The sequence below is a fragment of the Procambarus clarkii genome, chromosome 18 (genome assembly GCF_040958095.1).
Source record: "Procambarus clarkii isolate CNS0578487 chromosome 18, FALCON_Pclarkii_2.0, whole genome shotgun sequence".
NCBI lineage: Eukaryota > Metazoa > Arthropoda > Malacostraca > Decapoda > Cambaridae > Procambarus > Procambarus clarkii.
Genome location: NC_091167.1, coordinates 31,359,188 through 31,371,808, shown reverse-complemented (window position 1 = coordinate 31,371,808; position 12,621 = coordinate 31,359,188). Strand labels below are relative to the sequence as shown.

Genomic DNA, 12,621 nt, shown 5'->3' with positions numbered 1-12,621 from the left:
AGTTATTCATTCCTCCATTCTTGCCTGTTGGCAGGATTGTTGGTTTTCTGTTACTGGTAATAAATTGCGTATTCGTAAGAGTAGTGTGTCCCTGTGGCCTTCCTCCTACCACCGTAACCAGCGGTGGGAAACGGCTCTGGCAAGGTTGCGTATTGGCCATACACGCTTAACTCAAAAAAACTTAATGGAGCGCTGCCCTGCTCCTTATTATCCATACTGCATTGCCTCTGGGTACAGTCATGTATATCCTTGTTGAATGTCCTGACTTCCAGGACGAGCCTGTGTCTTGCTTTCCAACCGTCCCTCGCGGTCACTTGTCCCTTGATAAAATTCTTGGTGAATCGGATACTTTTTATATCGTTCGCCTCATGCGTTTCTGTTCTCATATTGGCATCCTTAGTGATATTTAGCGACCTCTGATTATTCCGCACATGATGGCACTATATAGCCTTCCCGGCTTGATGCCTTCTTTTGATGATTACTTATTTGTAAAGAATAGAATCTTAAATATTCTGTATTGTTAATCCATACAAAAATTATTTTTCTTCAGAATCTTCTTACGAAATTGCATGGATAAAGAGATGGGGGAAAGAAATAGGAGAAAACTGTTGCATATTTTGTGTTTTTATATAATTCAAACAGTCGAAAGGGCAGGGATGGAGACATAATATAGATGGCACAGCTTATGATACTAAGCTTCACAAATCTCTTGTACCAGAATTAGAAGAAAACATGGTACTGGGTGTTATCCCAAGTTGGAATAAAGCTTAAGGCTTATTTCATAGCAAGCAGAGTTAACAAATGGAGCCAGGTCCGAGTGGGTGCCTCAGAGCTAGTAACTAGCTCCGAGGCACTAGGGACCAAGGCTCCGGATTATCTAGTAACCTGTTATTTACCATTTGTACAAACGACTAGATCAGAGTAAATGGTGGTGCCCAGGTTTCCCTCACACCCCCTCCTCTATCTCATTTGTATACACCCCTCACTATCTCCCCTTCCCCTACACACACCCTTAATGAATGACGTGGTAAGGAGTACTTGTGCTCTTGGCTGTGATGGGCACTTGTGCACCACCATCGGATAGTTGGGTGTGGCTCCTGCTTGCTGTCACGGAGCACATGCAGGATACACCCTCGTATGTTTGCCATGAGTAGAAGTGCATTTTCTTATTGTTCCTTTATTTTGATGAACCTTCCCAGAGGCTGCAGCGTCTGGTGGGAGGCTCTGGGGAAAAATAGAAGGTTCAACTTAAGTCAATCGACTCGTCAAGTTAGACCTCAGGTCAAGTAAACTTTGCGGGGTTGGTATCCATATCGGACCTGAGATACCATTCAGATCCTTCAATGGTTGCTCCCGTATATTGTATCTATTTCTTATTGTTCCTGAGGTTGCTTATGCCTCCCTGTGTGTGGGTGCAGGGCAGGAAAGTCCAGTTTCCGGTTCATTTCACGTTATCCTTCCCAATCACATCCCTTCTTTTGGGGGTGGGTGTGGGCGACTGGACAGTCCTCCCGTGATCTTGGATCTCGAGCCAAGCCCCCGGACGCGTCAGCTAAGCACCTCGTCCCTACAGCCAAGCACCCAAACTCAACTAAGTTTGTTACATACTCTTGAAAATTTCGTTTGCTCCTGAAGTGTTTCTGGTTAATCTTGTTTACTACATAGGAAAAACCATCAACGTTGCCTTTGTAACCCGAGCTACAAAGTGAACTGTCAACTGTGTGGCGTTTCATTAACAAACTAAGAAAATCTTGCGAATCACACTAGGTCCCATGGAGCTAATGAAAGTAAGTAATTATCAATAGAAGGCACCAAACCGGGAAGGCTGTGTGGAGCTAATGAAAGATATCCATGTACCAAGTGAGATTGTCAATGTTGACGTGCTTGAATGAATAATCTACTCGCTAATGAGCCACCCATCAGTGATGTCACCTTGGCACAGAAAGAAGAAAAACTTAACATGCCGACGCCTGGACCAAGCACCTCTGTATACAGGCACGGCCCTATCTGCTGCTCTGCCGTCTCAGGAAAGTGTACACCAAGTATAAAGTTAAAGAAACACTTTAAATACCATTTTACCCGTGCATCAAATGTGAACTGTCCACCGTGTAGTAGTACACGAGCCAACAAAAGGTATCTCACGAATCACATGAAATCCCGTGGTGCTAAAAAGGATTATAGTTGCTCCCTGTGCGATTGTTCTTTCAACAGGGAAGTCAACTTTTTAAAACAATTTACGCGCTCAAGGAATCGATGCCTAGGTAAAGTATCTTTGACAGCAACAGTAGGAAGATTTGCTAATGAATGCGATGCCTCAGTCCAGTGGTTTTGTGGGTACATGTGAAATTTAGTTTACTCCCCACTGTCTCGGGATAAGGTTCTCTTTAGCTGCCGGACGAAAAAAAAAAAAATGCAATATGGGTTAAAGCATATTTGAAAAGTCATCTGTCCACTGAATGGCATTTCATTTTCAATCAAAAGAACGTCTTATGAATTAATCTCATGGTGGTAATAAGATAGGTGTTACATGTGCAATTTTTCTTGCACCCGGAAGGCTCGCATTGACGAACATGATTTTCACTGGCACAAGGCATCAAAGACTTAAAATGTTATGGAGCAGCACAAACAGGAATTCTTCCTTCTGTTGAACCTGAATTATTAATTTCTTTTCAGACTAACTCTTGACCATATCGCTTTCTATCCTTTACCATTTAGTATAAATATGTATTTTAGGTTAATTATTGCGTTTTAATAAGTTTTTGTAGTTTTGAATTTGTGTTTATTTGTTTAATGGTATAATGCTTGACATTAAAAAAATTAAAGCCACTATATATCCAATAAAAGTATAATTTAGTATAATTTTGCCAATATTAAAACTAAAATTTATTAAGTTTTATACCAAAGTCAAAACCGATTATAGCTAAAACCTAAGCTGCATTAAAATTAACAAGAGCGACTAGATTTTAGTCATGATAATCCAGGAGCTACCGGGAAGAATGTTGCCCTTCTGGTTGCCTGGGACGTCGTCTAGGCTCATGGGAAAACATTGGTAACCCATGCATCAATGACCTATGAAACCTTAAAGAAACTTTCTTAGGGAAAACGGAACCGCACTTTTTGCAGGTAAAGTGATCTCTAGCGACTTTAGGTTTCTTATCGCCTTTGGATTTCTTATCGCCTTTGGATTTCTTATCGCCTTTGGATTCCTTATCGCCTTTGGATTCCTTATCGCCTTTGGATTCCTTATCGCCTTTGGATTTCTTTTTTCCTTTCTTCAGGAAGACAGGATGCCCAACAAGGGATTCCAAGATAGGAACCTGGCGAGCCGGGGCCACAAGAGGATGAGGAAGATCCCATGCGCTGTTCAGCAGAAACGGCCGCCTGAAGTTCGCGGCCGTTCTCGTCAAGAGGGAGGGAGAAAGTGAGTAATCAGGTTCGTCCAGTGAAGATTCTAAAGTCCCGTAGTTGAACATATACTCCAATTCGTCAAGAATGCCAAGATATGGACGATTTATGTTAGACGGTCGCGGATCGCCTATGTTCCGTTGGAGGAAGCTAGGCAAGAGACCATTAGAGGATTCACTAGAATTCTCTGCCGGTTGGGGACGGGTTTGTTCATGGCGGGTCTCTGAAGAGAACATATTCTCCAATTCGTCAAAAAAGCGAGGACGTGGACGACTTATGTTAGACGGTGGCGGATCGCCTATGTTCCGTTCGAGGAAGCTAGGGAAGAGACCATTATAGGTATCACTAGAATCCTCTGCCTGTTGGGGAGGGGTTTGTTCATGGCGGGTCTCTGAAGAGAACATATTCTCCCATTCGTCAAGAATGTCTTCAAGTGGACGACTTGTGTTAAACGGTGGCGGATCGTCTATGTCCTGTTGGAGGAAGCTAGGCAAGAGACCATTATAGGATTCACTAGGATCCTCTGCCGGTTGGTGACGGGTCTGTTCACCAGAGTGGGTCCCGGTAGGCCGGAGCTCTCCTTCATTCACGGGACGGAACATATTCTCCAATTCGTCAAAAAAGCCAAGACGTGGACGACTTATGTTAGACGGTGGCGGATCGCCTATGTTCCGTTCGAGGAAACTAGACAAGACACCATTATAGGTATAACTAGGATCCTCTGCCGGTTGGCGACGGGTCTGTTCATGGCGGGTCTCGGCAGGCCGGAGTCTACCTTCACTTGACGGAGGATATGACCACCTTCCAACCACTACTTCGTCAAAAGAAGCAAACGTTTGCATTGTAGCGTCTCTATTTGTAAATTCTACAGTCTTATCTAATGACGAAGCCCGTAAAGAAGGTTCTCTCTGACTAACTGTATTCTTTTCCTCCTCCTCTTCCTCTTCCTCTTCTGGAACGAGAGTACAGGTAGAGCTGGCATCTGAAACACAAAAAATATGAATTATAATCGCCTGGAAATTATTTCTACACTTTATGTAACATCGGCAGAATGCAGTCAAATATATTTAAAACTAAATAACCATAATTTTTTTTTTACAAAACCACGCTAACAGTTACTCATTTGACCGAACACTGAAAAATGACAAGTGTTAGTATATTAAACTATTTTACTTTGTATATGTCTAGTAATTAGAGCTCTTCATAATGAGAAACTCAAATTAAACAAAGTCGGTGAATTAGACAAAAATTGTTACTAAAGGCTTCTGAAATGGACAGCATTAAACAATCTAGTCATTTATGCGATGAGAGTTGATTAGAAGTCTTCTGGGTAACAAAAAATGTTTTAAACGTTTGCAAATACGAGTACGAGTGTCAAAAATAAAAAATGTTTAATAATGTTATTTTACAACTATGCTGTTAACTACAGCCTCAATTTAAGATGAACAATACAGTTCTGAATTCTGCACTATAAAACTATCTGCTTTTGATAATTAAAGCCACCTCTGGGAACTATGACCTACCAGAGTACAAACATTAAACCGTACGTTAAGAGTATATTTAGAGGGAGATTTACCAAGTCTGAAGAAAGCCTAGCCTCCCCCAACCGAATTTGAACACAAATGTCTGTAAAGTTCTACTTAGGTCTAAACTAAATAGCTAGATTGGCTTTTATTAGGTAGACATTGTAATTGTTAAACCCATGTGGTACAGATTTTAGATGGTACATAACGTGGGGCAACTAGACAGATCCTTTTTTCCTTTCCTTAGGAAGAGACTTTCGAAAAAACTAACAAAAAGTATTTAAGTGTTAATAGGTAACCGAGATGAGGGTACCATCTCGAGATGATTTCGGGGTTTTAGTGTCCCCGCGGCCCGGTTCTCGGCCAGGCCTCCACCCCCAGGAAGCAGCCCGTGACAGCTGACTAACACCCAGGTACCTATTTTACCGCTAGGTAACCGGGGCATAGGGTGAAAGAAACTCTGCTCATTGTTTCTCTCCGGCTCCCGGGATCGAACCCGGGACTACAGGATCACAAGTCCAGTGTGCTGTCCGCTCGGCCGACCAGCATGTGGTCGACCCGGTACCCCAGTTCACTCCTATACACACCCTTCCCATACAAGCTCTAAACACCCTTTTTCCACTCTTCCTTGGAAAGAATTCCTCTACTGTATCAAATTTTACCCCTGGGAAACTCACCCGTTTTACAAATGTTACGTAGACAAACATTTGCACAAGAGATTCAGCCACATCGTATGGTTGAATATTCACATCCAGACATCGTAAAGAAAGGGGTATTTGGCCCATACCCGCCTACCCCTTCGTGTAGGCCACTTAACCGACCTCTACTTCCCTATGACTCCCGATAAAATAATTTATCATACGAAGTTTAAATGTGGCTAGTGCTAAGCATCTGGCCTCCAACAAACTTAAGATATACCTACGCAATAAGCCTTATACACAACCATTAACGAACAAACTCGGGAAAAGTGACTCAATTGTTATGGTTACGAAATAGTGATGCTAACGCAAAGCAACAGAGCAAAGTGATTAGATAATATAGGCGCAAAAAGATAGAAAGTATACAGTTTTTCTACACTGAAATATTCGTTATGAAGTATTGTCACAAACAAATGATAGAGATAAAACAAGATTGCGTACCGTCGTCATCATCGTTGTCAGGAGTCGAGGGCCGTTCACGGCGGGGCGCGAAAGGGAACAGATGCCCATATTCGGAAACGGGGAGATAAATTTTACGATCAAGGTCAAGCGGTGGCGGAGGCGTAAACAATCCAGCGAATATGTCGCTGTAGTAGGCGGGTTCTCTGCGGCAGGCAGAGCCGCCCCGGTCGCTGCGGCAGGCAGAGCCGCCCCGGTCGCTGCGGCAGGCAGAGCCGCCCCGGTCGCTGCGGCAGGCAGAGCCGCCCCGGTCGCTGCGGCAGGCAGAGCCGCCCCGGTCGCTGCGGCAGGCAGAGCCGCCCCGGTCGCTGCGGCAGGCAGAGCCGCCCCGGTCGCTGAGGGAGGCAGAGTCGCCCCGGTCGCTGAGGGAGGCAGAGTCGCCCCGGTCGCTGAGGGAGGCAGAGCCGCCCCGGTCGCTGAGGGAGGCAGAGCCGCCCCGGTCGCTGAGGGAGGCAGAGCCGCCCCGGTCGCTGAGGGAGGCAGAGCCGCCCCGGTCGCTGAGGGAGGCAGAGCCGCCCCGGTCGCTGAGGGAGGCAGAGCCGCCCCGGTCGCTGAGGGAGGCAGAGTCGCCCCGGTCGCTGAGGGAGGCAGAGTCGCCCCGGTCGCTGAGGGAGGCAGAGTCGCCCCGGTCGCTGAGGGAGGCAGAGTCGCCCCGGTCGCTGAGGGAGGCAGAGTCGCCTTTGTCTTGTGACGGTGTAGACAACACTGATTCGTCATCTGTTTAGAGAGCCAAAAGAAACCACTCTTAAACTTTAAATGGCGAAAAGTTTAGTTACGCAAGTTAGAACTATTTGCAAATGCAATTCAGCGAATATCAAGATAAATATTTACCTTTCACTGTAGTTACAGGTGTAGGGTCCATGAATATAAAAGGTTGCAGTAACCAAACTGTTACGCCGTCGTTTGGTCGTCCCGAAGGAATGAGCGTCTGCGAGTGCTATCAACTCTTACCCCCAGACAGAACGACTGCGCCTGAAATCTTCAGATACTTTAATCATTATCACGCTATCTTCCGAGCTGCGCAGGGAGGAGTTAAAAAAAAGTTATCAATGTCTGAAAAAAAAAAAAAAAGAATTCAGCCTTGTGCCGTTGTCTAGCCATGATTAATGGCTCGGTCCTCAAAGCCTGAACAATTTCACCGTTAACCACATGCAACTGATGAGCAACAAATCACCCGCTTACCCAAGAAATTCATTCTTGGGCTTCACTTCAAACTTTTAAGTCTTAATCCTTATCTAGACAACAGTCTAGCTGTGCCGGCACGCGTCAGACCGAGGCAAGTCAGACTGTAGCAAACACTATGGTCAACTACTGCCACACCAGTACTTTACCATTAACAGCACGAGAACACTAATGAAAATAGCTGCAAATATTCTTTGAATGCTTGTCTTATTGACATGCAACCAATATATAGGCGATATAAATACTGCCAGCAAGTTTCCCCAAGAGGACAATTTAAGTCTAGTTCAAGCAGCAAATAGCGATTCGCCGTTTAATTAAATTCAGAGTTGTTGGGGAAGGTCGGGGGAGGGAAAGAGAGGGTTTAGGCGTTTGATAATAAATAAATAATAGCAATGAGGAATATCCTACGGGTGCGTTATACAAATACGATTGATTCAAGAATCAAGCTATATGCTTAATTGCCCGCTTTATTCCAAGCGAATTTGAACACGTTTGAAATACAAAAAGTATAAGTCATACCAAGTCCATTTTGCATGAACAAAAAGATTCAGACTATAGCAAAGCAGGTTGTGGGATTGGGAAATTACTTTCAGATGTTTAAAACAAATGGGCGGACATATTTTACGTTAATTAAACGAGTGGCGATCCAACGTAGGATTTAAGTTAACCAATTACATTTCAAAAATTTAATTCAAAATTAAAAACTTGCGGTAAGTAATTACTCTAATTGGTAACATTGATGAAATTTTTTGACCACACGAAGCTATAAATATTCAAGAAGTTACAAGTCAAACCAATTAAAGTAAAGCTATTAGAAAAAGCAAAGTAAAACTTTCAGGCCTGATCCCACCTCACATTACAGTGTAGATAATGAAATCTGAACATTTAGTGTCGCAAGACTATGAAATTTATTTCCATTAAAAGCATTTGACGGAAATTTGAAGAACTTTAAAAGTCTTTATCTGCCCATCTACACGAGCGTGCCAGAATCAGAATTACGAACTATTTTTTAATTTTGTAATTATTCAATTATTCATATCATTTATTAATCTTTAACAGATTAAAAAATGATTGGCCCATTGCGGGAAACTAATGTATCTGCATTATCAGATCGCAGAATACTGTGTAGGAACCAGAAACCCATCATGGTCAAGTCCGTGGAAAATATATTTGGTCCGTGTGCCTCTGGCATGTTTCGAGGGAGAGGGCGTCCTCCATTTGTTAATACACAGGCTTTTTTTTGGGGTGGCGACTAGTAAATTGGCCGATGACAACAGTTTAGAGTCTAGAGGGTTAAACTAGACGATTCCGTCATTAGATCTTAACAGATTCATTTCTACGTTCATAACTAATAAAACTGTGGCACTAACTATATAGGGATGTCTGATCAAGACTACAGACTTGCATACCGACAATCTTACCAAATCAATTTTTTATAACTAAAGAATATGAAACGTCAAATGGCATCCGATTATTATAGTCCTTCCCACTTTTCCTCTAAACTACACCATTCAGTTCCGATTACCAAAAATACAGAAAAAAAACTAGTGGGGGAGAGGAGAATGCACAATAGCTTCAATTACTCTTTTCCTTCCAGACGACCGTATGGTAGAATGATGTGCTTGCATCTTCGTGCATTTCCCTAGTCAGTAGTTCAACGACCACAATGGTGTAGGTCAGAGTGGCCTCACTACTGCTAGTAATCATTTTTCGACCAGGAAAAAGACAATTTAAGCAACCTATTTGGCATTTAGTTAAGCGACAAGTTGCTACCGATCCCGACTATGCTTTTATAGTCAACATAAACAAGCTTTGTCCAGCTCAAATTCATTTTTACGACTTCTGCAAGTTATCGTTCAAGCTTTATTTACCATTTTGTTCAGTATATTGCAAGTCACGGTAGTACATCACTAAGTCATTGCAAGCTATATCTTGGGTCCTTAGGAACTGTTTCTACTCGTCACAAGTATGTACATGTGAAGTATGAAAAAGCAAAGGTCGAGTGCAGAGTAATGCAGTGTACCGTTGACATGCACAAGCTTTCATACTTTAGTAATGTTCAACAAATTTAAGAAATGCCTCACCCCCCCCCCCAAATGTGCGTATGCGATTAGACTTGACTAGCCTCTCCAAGAAGGAGAGAGATCTTGCTAAGGTTCATATAAATTACCCACAGATATTGTTAGTCTTCTGCAAATACAAGAAGTCAAAATCTCTATTACCGGTCCTTTGCCTAGCCGTTTAAAGCTTAAAAACTTATACCTTATTACGGTAAAAAAAAAAAAGAAAAAAAAAAAAAAAAAAGGGGGGGGGGGGACTAATGTTTGAAAGGCTTAAGCTTGCCAAGCTATATAGTGTTCAAGTGTAAATTAACTTTACGAAATGAAAGTTTCGTACACCCTTCTTAAACCCTCCCCTCTGTACACTTCTTTACTGCAAAAGGTTTGGCGTCGGACTTCAGGCCTAACCAACCCCAAGGGGTTCTAAGGCCATTACAAAATATATTACCGACGACCCAGCAGGTATGCTTCAGTCCCGAATCGTGTTCACAACTATACCCAGCTTTGTATACACACAAGCTGGGTTTGCTTCTATTTATATCCCTGGGGAGATGGGGAAAACAAATAAAAATAAATGACTAATTATAACAATTAATACACAATGGTTTGGTGGTTTCCTTAATTAGTTCAACAATAAGACAATCATACAAACCAGCACAGCACTTTCCAACTGCAAAACAAATTCAAACATTCAATAAGAAAATAAACATTAAGTTTGAATAAAAATGTTAAATTTAATAACAAAACCGCTAAAAAAAAAAAAAACTATCAAAACTACAACCTGTAGAGCACCCGTCCCCGTCGGCCTGGATTCGCAGTTGAACTGAAGACATAGACCCTTGAACGACTGAACATCAACTAGACAATGCGATTCACAATAATTGAGCAATTAATAAGTTGAAAAAAACTCTAATTAAACCCATTCAAATAATATACATTTTTACAATAACTAATACGTTAATAAAAAAATCGTTTAATTATGTTAAATAATTTAACAAATTAAATGTAAGGAAATCGAGAATGACAAAAAACAGAAAACGCACGTAATAAAAGGGCAGACAAATCTAAAGTACTTTATTTTAAGATAAGGAAACAATCGAAAACCCAAATTATAAACACACACACACACACACACACACATTATATATATATATATATATATATATATATATATATATATATATATATATATATATATATATATATGTCGTACCTAGTAGCCAGAACTCACTTTTTGGCCTACTATTCAAGGCCCGATTTGCCTAATAAGCCAAGTTTTCCTGAATTAATATATTTTTTCTAATTTTTTTCTTATGAAATGATACAGCTACCCATTTCATTATGTATGAGGTCAATTTTCTTTTATTGGAGTTAAAATTAACGTAGATATATGACCGAACCTAACCAACCCTACCTAACCTAACCTAACCTATCTTTATAGGTTAGGTTTGGTTAGGTAGCCGAAAAAGTTAGGTTAGGTTAGGTTAGGTAGGTTAGGTAGTCGAAAAACAATTAATTCATGAAAACTTGGCTTATTAGGCAAATCGGGCCTTGAATAGTAGGCCAAAAAGTGAGTTCTGGCTACTAGGTACGACATATATATATATATATATATATATATATATATATATATATATATATATATATATATATATATATATATATATATATATATATATATATATATATATATATATATATATATATAACTAGTGGGGGGGGGGGGAGAGAAGCACAATAGTACAAATTATTCTCTTCCTTCCAGACGACCGTATGGTAGAATGACGTATATAGACATATATTGTACGTAGTAGCCAGAACGCCATACTTAGCCTTCTATGCAAGGCCCAATTTGCCTAATAAGCCAAGTTTTCCTGAATTTATATATTTTTCTATTTTTTTTTCTTATGAAATGATAAATCTGTCCATTTCATTACGTATAAGTTAAGTTGTTTAAATTTGAGTTAAAACTAACGAAGATATATGACCGAACCTAACCAACCCTACCTAACCTAACCTAACCTATCTTAACCTAATCTAAACTAACACAACTAAGTCAATAAATTATGGTCTTAATATAATATAATAGTAATAATTCAAATAAACTAATTGGAAACAATTTATTGAAAATAAAGAAAATCACTCGACCTATTAGGCAAATCGGGCCCTGCATAGTAGGCTAAGAAGTGCGTTCTGGCTACTAGGTACGATATTATGTTATATATATATATATATATATATATATATATATATATATATATATATATATATATATATATGTCGTACCTAGTAGCCAGAACGCACTTCTCAGCCTACTATGCAAGGCCCGATTTGCCTAATAAGCCAAGTTTTCCTGAATGAATATATTTTCTCAAATTTTTTTGTTATGAAATGATAAAGCTACCCATTTCATTATGTATGAGGTCAATTTTTTTTTATTGGAGTTAAAATTAACGTAGATATATGACCGAACCTAACCAACCCTACCTAACCTAACCTAACCTATCTCTATAGGTTAGGTTAGGTTAGGTGGCTGAAAAAGTTAGGTTAGGTTAGGTTAGGTAGGTTAGGTAGTCGAAAAACAATTAATTCATGAAAACTTGGCTTATTAGGCAAATCGGGCCTTGCATAGTAGGCTGAAAAGTGCGTTCTGGCTACTAGGTACGACATATATATATATATATATATATATATATATATATATATATATATATATATATATATTCCTACCACCCCCCTTCCTTTTTTGTGCTTTATTATGTATTTGATGGTTACAAGATATACATGTATATATATATATATATATATATATTATAAACACATACAACGGATTATTTTTAGTTTAATATTAAAGCTTTCCAAGACTCTAAATCTAAATTCACTTAGATTAGATATATAAGTTACTTTCTTCCCCCACTTGGCACCTTCTTTTGATAATTACTTACTCTAGATAAGATCATAAACTTTTACAAATGCTCAGAACTTTCTAAATGACTCTTAATTAGGAATGTGATGGTTTGGCAAGTTTAGAGGAATGTCTGCTGGGCAGCCCTTGTGTTCACAGATACTAGTGTAAACAGTTCGAAAAAAAGTTCCAATATATCTTATCATACAATCAGAACAGGATAAAATACATCTATTCGTACAAGTATATTATTATGCAATATTATAACTGGAGTCCGATTATTTATATACAACATTACCATCAGAACAAGTATATTCAATGGATATATCCTTCTTCTTGAAGTATATGGACAGACTTTATTTTAGTTCTTAACTATGTTCCTGGCTTAA

The 12,621-nt window shown here is 40.1% G+C and overlaps 1 protein-coding gene across 2 annotated transcripts; it reads right to left on the bottom strand.

The window, feature by feature from the left end:
• Positions 1-2,829: 2,829 nt before the first annotated feature.
• LOC123754372 (uncharacterized) lies at positions 2,830-10,165 on the bottom strand. 2 transcript variants are annotated; one of them, XM_045736726.2, is made up of 4 exons: positions 10,109-10,165; positions 6,917-7,064; positions 6,068-6,802; positions 2,830-4,387 (listed from the first exon to the last, which is right to left on the bottom strand). In XM_045736726.2, the coding sequence occupies exons 2-4, from the start codon at positions 6,945-6,947 to the stop codon at positions 2,985-2,987; spliced, it is 2,169 nt and encodes a 722-aa protein (XP_045592682.2). In that variant the 5' UTR covers positions 6,948-7,064; positions 10,109-10,165; the 3' UTR covers positions 2,830-2,984. The 2 variants fall into 2 exon arrangements, with proteins under 2 accessions (XP_045592682.2, XP_045592683.2); XM_045736727.2 differs by having other exon boundaries at positions 6,917-7,057; positions 10,109-10,156.
• Between the last annotated feature and the right edge of the window lie 2,456 nt (positions 10,166-12,621).